Source organism: Saprolegnia diclina (assembly GCF_000281045.1).
Source record: "Saprolegnia diclina VS20 unplaced genomic scaffold supercont1.39, whole genome shotgun sequence".
Taxonomy (NCBI): domain Eukaryota; phylum Oomycota; class Saprolegniomycetes; order Saprolegniales; family Saprolegniaceae; genus Saprolegnia; species Saprolegnia diclina.
The window spans coordinates 473,288-483,636 of record NW_008246106.1 but is presented as its reverse complement, the minus strand read 5'-3'; the positions used below and the strand labels follow the sequence as shown (position 1 = coordinate 483,636).

The window sequence follows — 10,349 nt, the reverse complement described above, 5'->3', positions numbered from 1 at the left end:
CAAGTTACGGGAGCGGTCGGCCAAGGTGCTTCGATTGTACACGGCGAAGCTGCGGACTCTCTGGCGACGCAGTGACGACTTCGACGACATGGACAGCCACGACCAGTGCATGCTTCTCTTTCAGCTCAACCAACACTCGACGCTCGACGATGTACTCACCAAAATGACTGCGGCCATCATGGCAGCTGTCTCCAAGGAAGTCCCAGCAACGCCCGAATGCGACGACAACGACAGGGCAACCACCAACGAGCGCAAGATAGAGGGTGGAGCTTTGCACGACGCAGCGACAAGTCCGACCCAGCAGATTGCTGCGATGGCGGCGCAGCTGGAAACGGTGACGAACAAGTTGGAAGCAGTGACGAGCCACAACACCGCGATGGAAGCCAAATTAGAAGCAGTGACGAAACAGAACGCTACCATGTCGGTCGAGTTGCAGTCGATAACGGGTCAACTGACGACGGTGACTGCAATGCTCTCCCTTTTGAGCCGCGATGGGTCATCGTGAGCGCCAACGTCAGCAACACTAGCCTAACGCTGCACGCGACACGTTCAACAATGATATTGGTCGTGTTCTGTTGCCAGTATTGTGTGGAGGCATGAAAATTCGCTGAACGCTTCAGGGTGGGCTTTTTTGTCAAGCTCAATGCAATGCGGACGGGAGGCATACGTGAACGTTCGTCGACCAGCGCCGAGCTCACCAGGTTGCACTTTTTGAGTTGCGAAGTGCAAAGAAAATTTGATTGGCTAAAAATATGTAGATATCCACCAATCCATACGGCGCATTTCATGACGCCGCAATACACATATCTCTCGTTGTAGGCTGTTTCCAGCGACGAGACCTAGTCTATTATGCTCCCTCTAGTGCCCTTTATCTATGGACGCAGTTTCGGCGCTTTCATTTTTTAACGTACCGAGCCGACTGGCCCGCTGTGGCCCGGCGTGAAATCGAAGTTCGAAGCCATCGATTCGAAGTTTGAGCTCAAGATACCGCAAGAAAGGCCAGATATGCGTGGGTCGGCGTGGCAGCGACGCAGCGTCCTCGCGCTCTCGAGCCTCTTCGTCCTCGGGAGCACGTACTGCTACGACAACCCTGGCGCGCTGAAGACGCAGCTGCAGCAACACTTTGGCCGTACTATCCCGCGCGCCGAGTTTGAAGTCTACTTTGTACGCGATGCATTTCCTTTCCATTTCACAAATTGCCAAGGTAGAACCTCAGCTACAGTCTCTACTCGGTGCCCAACGTCCTCTTGCCCTTCTTTGGCGGCGTCCTTATCGACACGTACGGCGTCTCGTTCATGGCGCTCGTACTGGCGTCGCTCATTCTTGCGGGTCAAGTCGTGACGGCGCTCGGGAGCTCGTTTGAAAACATCTACCTCCTGCTCGTACATCCTCGATACTATGATGTGTGCTGATGCGAGTCTAGGCCGGTCGTGTCCTCTTTGGTCTGGGCGGCGAGACAATGTGGGTAGCCCAGACCACATTTGTGACTCACTGGTTCAGCCCCATGGAGCTTGGTGCGTAGACTAGTGGCACGTTGACTGTCGACACGGTGGCATAGGCTTTGCGATTGGCATCAACAACTGCGTTGCGACGCTCGGAACGCTCCTTAACGACGTGCTGAGTCCGTGGATCGCAGCGGCCTTTGACGTGACCTTTGCTCTTTGGGTCGGCAGCTTTGTGTGCGTCTTCTCACTCTGTGCAACGATCCTCTTGGTACGTCTCGAGTCGACGCTGCCATTCGAGAGGGCGTCACCAGCTGCACCTGTGCGTCTTTGGGACCTACGCCGTTTCAGGTAACCACTCTCAGTTCTTATTTGTTGTGGAGTGCAGTCGATGTAGCCTTGGGTTTTGGCTCATTGCGGTCCTCTACATTGTGATAAATGCGTGCACGGGGCCATTCGCGAACGTCGCGGGCAGTGTTCTCCTCGAGCGCAACTACTTTATCGAGCCGCCTATCGACTGCCGCCGCTGCGGCCTCGGCGCGTACCTCAACCACACCTGCGAGACGCTCGCACCATCGTGCCCAATGTCGCCGCCCTTTGCATGGCCGCTGCCGCAGCTCGCGGCCAACTGTTCGATCGTCTCGGCGTTCGACCAGTTCAAGTGCAAGAAAGGCCCACCGTACCTCCAGGACGACCAAATCAACTGCGATGCAACGGCGTGGCGCCACGGGCCACTGACCCACATCTACTGCAGCAAAAAGATCGACGCGACCGCCAAAGCGACAGCGATGATGGCCATCACGCCGCTCGTGTCGGCCGTCTTTTCGCCGCTCAGCGGCAGCCTCGTGGACGGTCTTGGGGCGCGCGCGAGCTTGGGTCTCGTCGCCGACGTGGCGATTGCGGCGGGCCATGTGCTCGTGCGCTACACGACCAGCGATGTCGCTCTCGCCTTGACCCTCTCTGGGATCGGGCAGAGCTTATTTGCCGCAGCCATGTGGTCGGCGATTCCATGTACGACCATTTTGACTGCGGCTAGCGCATGGCTCATGTGACGGTAGTCGTCGTGCCACCGCGCTACGTGAGCACTGCGTTTGGTGCCATCACATCCCTCTCGGTAGTATCCTTGCGAGTGATGGTATACGTGCAGTTGGTGATACCTTGCGCTAGAACGTGGGCCTTGCGACCGTGCCGTTGATTGTGGCACATGTGTACAGCCGCCAGCAGCACTACCTGCCGTCGGTCGCCAATGTATTTGTCGTGCTCAGTGCCTGCGGCGTCGTCCTCGGTCTCTGCTTGCTGGTCGCTGACGCCACCGTCTTACGCCGCGCGCTGAGTCGGCGCGAGGTAGCCGAAGCAAGTGCGAGCACCGAGCAGCTCTTGGACGCTTCGGACCGCGATCTGTAACTTGGAATTACATGTCTCTTCTGTCCGACACCACCACAATCTGCAACAAAGGTCACATGCGAGAGGACCGCAAGCCTTCCGAGTGCAGGGCATCGGACCAGCCCGTCCTGGGTGGGCTCCTGGTAAGTATAGATGGACTCACTTCAACCAGCTCCACTGGTGGAGGCTGTCGTGCAGGAGTATCATGGAGGCGATCACCTGGAAGTGATATCACGTGGTGCGGGCAGCTTCGAAATAGCAAGCCATGTGGCGCGACGGCAACTTCAACACCGCCATTGTGCTCGCGGTCGGCAGGAATTCGGTGCATTTGCATTGCCTTCCCGAAGGAATGGCTGGCTACTCGTGTACCGCGGTGGCTACTACAGTAGCCGGCGACAGCTCCGAGGAGCTTGGACGTGTGGCGGTGGGTGGCGGACCGACGGTCGCCACAGTGGACTTCAATGCAGTGCAGTTTGCCCTTTAAACCATGCCCTCTGATTGGTCTAAATTTCATTCGATGCAGCTTCGAGCTTCGGATTTCGGCCAATCGAACGTTAGAACACAATGGTCGGCCGTGTATTTGCATATTTTCACACTTTCCGAATACTCAATCAGCCGCGTCGTAGGATTGTGGAGGTGCACATACAAACACCAAGTGTATTGCACGAAAAATTATGCAAATTGAGCGCAGTGCTCGAGGTAGATGGAAATTTTCGCATTTCCATTTTGGCGGCTGCGAAGCATGTCGACGATGCAGAGCCCGGCGGGGGATACCCGCAGCTCGTTCAAGGTCATGAGCCCGAAGGACCTCATGGCGCAGCTCCAGAGCAAGGCCAAGGACGACGACGAGGACGACGACGACGAGGACGACGACGAGATGGACTACAGCGAGACGTACATGGTCGACCTCCTCATCGAAGGCAACATGGTGCCCCTCTTGAAGCGCCTCCAGACCGAGACGATCGAGGAAGACGACTTGCTGGCCGTCACGGTACGCTTGCGCCTCCGCATGCGTTCGGTGGCTCATACCGGCTGGGTAGATGGACCTCAACATCCTCTCGGCGGCTGCCCTGTACGGCAACCACAAGGTCGTCGGCCTTGTCTTGCAGAAGACCAACTACAAGCTGCTGCCCGACGTACGTAGTCGTCGCTTCGCCTCCCCTCGATCGTCGAGCTCATGAAGCGATCGTAGTATACGTACACGCCCATCTACTACGCTGTGTACAACAACTTCAAGCGGACGGTCAAGGTGCTTCTCGACCACATCCACGGGATCGACCTCTCGGCCACGGACGAGGTAGACATACATGCATCAATGTTGCAAGATGCAGCGGACTGTCGCGTAGTATGGCTCGACGACGCTGCACATTGCGGCCGCGTATGAGCACAACGAGGTGCTCCAGATGCTGTTGGACCGCGGCGCGCGCGTCGACTTTGCCAACGAGCACGGCGAGACGCCGCTGCACAAGGCCGCGGCCCACGGCAACGTACTTGGCGTTTCGATCTTGCTTCGGAACGGCGCGTTCGTCAACAAGCTCACGGCGGTACGACTGGATGTTGCCATACTGTCCTGTCCTGACGTTCAACTGCTGGGTAGGGCGGCGCGACGCCGATGCACGCGGTCGTCTCGTCGTGCGAGGAGCCCGAGAACGCGCGCCAGGTCGTCGACGCATTGGCGATGGCGTGCGCCAACCTCGACATTAAGGACAACGTACGACCTCGAATGCTCTGAGATCACGATCGATGATGCGTGCTTCCTTAGGATGGCCACAGCATCTTGGACGTGTGTGCCACCGATGCGCTGCGCAAGCAGATTGAAAAGGAGATTGCGTTCCGCGTCAACTTTCCGATCCACTGCATGGTCCGCAACGGCGACGAGGTGACGCTGCGGTCGTGGCTCGAGCACATCAACGCCGATGCGCTCGCGGCCGGGTCCGAGTGGAAGGGCAAGTACAGCCAAGGCGGCGTCTGGTCGGACGCGAGCTTTACGGTCACGGCCTTTGTCGTGCCGGCCGAGAAGGAGTACGTCAAGTACCGATTTGTGGGCGCCGGCACGGACGCGAATGGCCCGTACACGATCTCGGGGTCGTGGCGCGACGACGACGGCATTGAGATGTTCAAGGCGTACTACAGCCAGCGCGTCGAGTACAACGGCAGCTTTGACCCGGACACGCGCCTCTTTACGGGGACGTACGAGGCTGGCAACTCGGAGGGCCCAATTGAGTTTCAGCCGCCGCTCTGGCCGTGCACGCAGTGCAAGGTGCTGATACCGGTGGAGCATGCCGCATGCGTCGAGTGTGCGGATCCGTCGCTCAACGAAGAGATCACGGACGACTGGATCGAAGACAAGCGGGTCGAGCTCGAAGAGTCGCTCGAGCGCATCGCCGACGAGATCAACAAGGACGACGAAGATGGCCGGACCGCCATCATGTGCGCGGCGATGGAAGGTCACCCCAAGATGCTGCACATCCTCCTGCCGTACTACAAGCGCGACTGGCTTTCCAAGACAGACCACGTACGATCATGGTCTCTTCAGGAAATGGTGGCATAACGTGCGATGTAGGCGGGCAAGACGGCGCTCGACCACGCGCTGAGCCGCAAGCTCGTGTGCAAGCGCAACGTGGAGAAGAAGACCAACGACGACACGTTCGAATGCATTGAAGTGCTCTGCAGCATCGGTGGCCTCGTCGTGGATGCCCGCTCGATCGTACAACTGCGTTATGAGGTCGGTCAAGGACTCACATGTTGTGCGCTGTAGCCCAAGCGCATGGCGTTCGAGAAGAAGCACCAAAAGTGCTTTGGCGACTGTGAAAAGACGGTCGAGGAAGTGAGCTTGCCTGCGCTCGCCCAAAACAGCAGCTGGGAAGACATTGAAGGGTATTTGAAGGAGCCGCTGACGCCGAGCATTCTGCACAAGCACGACGAGCACGTACGTCGTGGCCATCTTGTGTCGGGCGATGCGACATGTCGGGAGTAGGGCAAGTCGATTCTGCACCACATTTGCGAGAACGGCAAGACCGAGCTCTTTGCGCTCCTGCAGCGCCAGCCGCATTTTGACCGGGATCTCTGCACGTCCGAAGGCGAGTTTCCGCTCTTGCTCGCAGCCAACAAGTCCAACTTGAAAATGGTCAAGCTGCTCCTCGACGCTGGCGCCGACCCGACCAAGATGGTGACGCCCGCCCACACCGATTACCAGGTACCGATGACGCATCGCTTGTGGCAACGCTTAGACCATTATTGTCTGCAGAATTTCCGCAAAAACCAGCTGGGGCTTGTCGGCGAAGGCAAGTGCTTGATGTATTTGCGCGCCAAGGCGGACCTCAAGAAGAAGTACCCGCTCTACTACATTGCGCGCGTCAAGACCTTGGCCGAGGCCGAAGAGCACAAGGCGGTACGTTGCGACATGTGGATCGAGCACGAGACGACGTGTGTCTGTAGGCCGAGCGGTCGGCGATGCACGTGGCCGTGTTGCACAAGCTGCCGGTGCCCATTGTGCAGGAGCTCATCGACGAAGACCTCCATGTCGTCCACGCCATGGACAAGGTACTGCGTTCATATCCTACAAGCTCATATGAACACATGGGTGTAGAACAAGGAGTCGCCTCTCTTTCACGCGGCACGTATGGGCTTGGAGGACCACGTCGACTGCCTCCTCAAGAATGACGCGGACGTCGATACGATGAACCACGCGGGGCAGACGCCGCTCATGGTGGCGGCGGTTGCGGGCCACACCAAGATCGTGCTGCTCCTCCTCAACGGCTTGGCCGATATCGATGTCGAAGACGACGTACGCTCGGACACCGTTTTCTTTTACGATCTAATGTTGCTATTTAGGACGGCATGACAGTTGTGAAGCTGCTCGACCAGTGGCTCGCAACGAACGTGCCCAAGGGCAAGGGCGTGACGAAGAAGGAGCAAAGCGCGTCCGAGCAAGCCAAGATCAAGACCCTGATCCTCAAGGAAGACCACGAGCGCGAGACGTCGGTGCAGTACCGCGAGAAGCTCGCGAGCTCCCTCGTCGACCTCAACGTGATTGACGCGTTCAACGGCAACGGTTTTGCCAAGGCCATCAACTGCTCGCCCGTGCTCGGCCGCACGTTTCTCAACGACTGCGTGACGATGGACCGTCACTCGGTGCATTTCGCCAACGTAATTGCGTCGTCCCGATATGACAGGTGTCTAACAGGACGTGAATTAGATGGGCGAGGTCTATGGCGAGAAGGTCCGGAGCAGCGCGCTCTACTCGGTCCTCAACATGAAGACGGACGACGAGGACCTGATTTTTGAAGCAAAGACCGAGTGTCTCGAGCACGTGGTCATGCGCCGCGTGATCCAGATCAAGTGGGAGCTCTTTGCGCAGCGCAAGTACCTCGAGAACCTCATCATGTACGGGCTCCTCCTCCTCACGATGACGATCTCGTCGATCCTCTTCGACAAAGACTCGATCAAAGCGGAGAAGACGATCGTCAATCCAGTCGACTTTTGCCTCGTCGTCGGCGTCGTCGCGGTCGTCTTTGCCGCAACATCGTTTGTCATGGTGCAGTGGCTCCGCCCACGCGCGCTCTGGCGGCTCGCGCGCTTTGGGTACGACGGCAGCCTCGCGTTCGAGCCGACGCTTGTGATTCCGGACCTGCCGAGCTACAAGGAGACGGCCAAGAAGCGTTTGTTCATTGCGACGCTCGTGCTTACGGTGGGATTCTCGATGCTGGCGTTGGCGACGGTTCTCGTGCTCGGCATCAAGTCGTTTTTCCCGTTCTTCAACAACTGCGTGCTCGCCGCCTCCGCACTCTACTTTATCTTGGCCGAAGCGCAAGAGTTCAAGGCGTTGGGCTTCAAGTACTTTGGCGACTTGACCAACTGCGCGCAGCTGTTTGTGTACCTCACGATCGTCGCGTTCTACGTACCCATGAAGCTCGGTATCTTTGGCGCCATGGCCCTCCCGATTCCGATCGGCTTTGGCGGCTTCCTCACGATCTTCCTCTGGCTGCTCTCGATCCAGTTTCTCGAGGTCGTCCCGACCGCCAGCTACCTCCTCCCGATGATCTCGAACCTCATGGGCGACATTTGGAACTTCTTCATCCTCCTCGCGGTCTTCCAAGTCGGCATCACGATCACTTACTACCAGATCTTTACGGGCCGCGACGACGATGCGTTCGGGAGCCTCGCGCAGTCGTTCTACACGACGTACTTTATCCTCTTTGGCAACCTCCCGACCGACTCGCTCGGGTCGTTTACGAGCTTTGAGAAGAGCGGCGAGCACTTCTTGTACCTCTTTACGGTCTTTCTCATGATGTTCCACGCGGCCGCGGTCGCCATCATCCTCATGAACCTCCTCATGGCCTCGATGAACAAGACGGTCGACGGCGGCCTCGAGCGCGCGCACACGGAGGCGCTTGCGAGTTATGCGCAGGCCATTCTGCGCCTCGAGCTCAGCATGAACTACAGCACGGAAGAGAACGTCGTGCTCATGCACCTCGCCCCGAGCGTGCTCAACCCAATCTTCACCGAGCCGGTCCAGAAGGCGCTCCTCAAGGTCACGCCGGAGCAAGAAGAGATGATCCAGAACCACATTGACGCGACCGAGTCGTGGAAAGCCAAGTCCAACGAGCTGCAGACGGCTGTCCTCACGGCGTTCGACGTGTTCTTTCACGGCATTGCGCACGTCGAGCACTTTACCAAGCTGCCGGCCAAGACGATTCTGGCCAACGAGCTCCAGCATGCGGGCATCGCGCGCGCCAAGCTCGTGCGCCATTTTGAAGACGCGGCCAAGTGCCGCGGCCAGCAGGACCGCGTCGCGCTGCTGCAAAAGTACCAGAAGATCGTGCGCAAGACCTTGTCGGACATGGACAAGGCGCTCCACGACGTCTGGACGCCGGACACTGACGAGCCTCAGCACCTCCGCTGCGTGCTGGCGTACCAGCTCGCGCACCAAGCCGATTTGCACGACGACATTGTGTCGACGGGTGCGGCGATCGCGACCATCTTTGACGACGCAATCAGCGAGGCGACTGCCGACAAGCTGGAAGAGCCCAAGGCCAGCGAACTCCTCGCGTGTTTGAGCCAAGTGGACGCCAAGGGTGGCGCCGCCGCCGATCAGATCGACGTGATGCGCCGCAAGCTCGAAGAGCTCATGGTCATGATGGCCGCGATCAAGCCGTAGACACTGCACCGAGCAATTTTGAATACATCTACATGTGTGTACACATTGTCTGTCTATTTCGGAAGCGGTGCCAAGCACTGGCACGGACATGCGCAGGTAACAAGCAGTGTTTAGCGCTTGGTCGAGTCCAAGGACCATGGAGCTGAGCCGAATTCCAAGGCCATGCAGTCACGCAGTCGGCGCTGCACTCAGGCTGAAGGAGACGCAAGGAGGAGGCACAACGCCGACGACGCTTTGACAGCACGACAACAACGCGGCCGGCGGCAAGAGATGGTGCGTATGCCACAGACAGTCGTTTGTAACGTAACAACTGCGTACTCATAGCAAGACTTACTGTATTCAAATACCCTAGCAGTTTGTTGCACTGTCATTGTAAATGGCTGGCATCCGTGCGTTCTGGTAACGTGGACCGACCACCTTGACGTAGCGAATGCCATCTGGATCGTAATTTGAGACATCTGGTTGCAGTACCACACGGAAATACTAGAGCAATGTGTACAGCACCTGTTATATCTCATAGGATCAATATAGATACATGACGCTTTGCTCCGGACTCTGCGGGATCTCTCTACCACTGTGCCGGGCAACTTGGCTTGGTTACACCGGCGCGGTGCCATGGACGAGCGGCGCTTCTCTGCTGCCACGTACAGCTGACCACCTCGAACCAAGACGTAACGACGAGTCTGGACAGGATGTCTGTGCACGCGTTGGGCGTCTTGGCGATACTACAGTATAATGACTACGGCCAACTTAGATGCCGGGAAGCACCAAACAAAGCAAAAGTTGAAAGTTCTGTGTGGCAGTCATACAGACACTATCAAAAGGAAAATATCCCAGTGCGTCGCCGACACGCGTACGTACCGTTCCCAAGCGAGCACGAAACTCAAAGCAAAATAGTGTCAAGAACGTCCATCAAGAGGGAACCCGATTGCCAGAGATTCCCCATACTTTTCAAAGGACTATTGCTCGGATCTGGACGTGGCTTTGGGCGCAAACATTCTAAATGCGTGGTGCCACAGCATCTGTCTCGAGCATGCTTCGTAGTTACCAGCTGCTACGCGCAGTAGTGGCCTGTCTGCGATCGTTGCCACTCCAGATCCCAACGCACTTTTCAATCGTCTTCGACACCAACCCAACCAACCATGAAGCTCTCGTACCTTCCGCTTGCGCTCCTCGCTTTTGCCTCGGATCTCGTCTTTGGCGCCAATGCGCCTGGCTTGGCCGCCGGCGTCACGGGCGGCGGCAACGCGGCGCCTGTGTACCCCAAGAACATCAACGAGCTCAAGGCGTACCTCCAAGATGCCGCGCCTCGGGTCATTGTGCTCAACAAGACGTTCGACTTTCGCGGCTCCGAGGGCAAGAAG

General features: G+C 57.8%; 4 protein-coding genes across 4 annotated transcripts; all 4 read left to right on the top strand.

Moving 5' to 3' along the window:
• Nucleotides 1-42: 42 nt before the first annotated feature.
• Nucleotides 43-577, top strand: SDRG_11152 (hypothetical protein). Its single transcript, XM_008617180.1, has one exon. The coding sequence runs from the start codon at nucleotides 89-91 to the stop codon at nucleotides 503-505; it is 417 nt and encodes a 138-aa protein (XP_008615402.1). The 5' UTR covers nucleotides 43-88; the 3' UTR covers nucleotides 506-577.
• A 394-nt stretch (nucleotides 578-971) lies between these two features.
• Nucleotides 972-2,882, top strand: SDRG_11151 (hypothetical protein). The gene is made up of 7 exons (XM_008617179.1): nucleotides 972-1,164; nucleotides 1,209-1,382; nucleotides 1,424-1,514; nucleotides 1,559-1,793; nucleotides 1,840-2,453; nucleotides 2,501-2,556; nucleotides 2,610-2,882. The coding sequence occupies exons 1-7, from the start codon at nucleotides 1,006-1,008 to the stop codon at nucleotides 2,844-2,846; spliced, it is 1,566 nt and encodes a 521-aa protein (XP_008615401.1). The 5' UTR covers nucleotides 972-1,005; the 3' UTR covers nucleotides 2,847-2,882.
• A 669-nt stretch (nucleotides 2,883-3,551) lies between these two features.
• SDRG_11150 (hypothetical protein) lies at nucleotides 3,552-9,030 on the top strand. The gene is made up of 14 exons (XM_008617178.1): nucleotides 3,552-3,816; nucleotides 3,866-3,961; nucleotides 4,018-4,122; nucleotides 4,172-4,369; nucleotides 4,423-4,536; nucleotides 4,588-5,340; nucleotides 5,389-5,532; nucleotides 5,584-5,754; nucleotides 5,803-6,021; nucleotides 6,073-6,216; nucleotides 6,264-6,368; nucleotides 6,415-6,612; nucleotides 6,660-6,974; nucleotides 7,024-9,030. The coding sequence occupies exons 1-14, from the start codon at nucleotides 3,568-3,570 to the stop codon at nucleotides 8,983-8,985; spliced, it is 4,773 nt and encodes a 1,590-aa protein (XP_008615400.1). The 5' UTR covers nucleotides 3,552-3,567; the 3' UTR covers nucleotides 8,986-9,030.
• Nucleotides 9,031-10,127: 1,097 nt separating this feature from the next.
• SDRG_11149 (hypothetical protein) lies at nucleotides 10,128-10,318 on the top strand (the record flags this gene model as incomplete). Its single annotated transcript, XM_008617177.1, has 1 exon — nucleotides 10,128-10,318. A coding segment is annotated over one exon (189 nt), but the record flags the coding sequence as incomplete, so codon positions are not given.
• Between the last annotated feature and the right edge of the window lie 31 nt (nucleotides 10,319-10,349).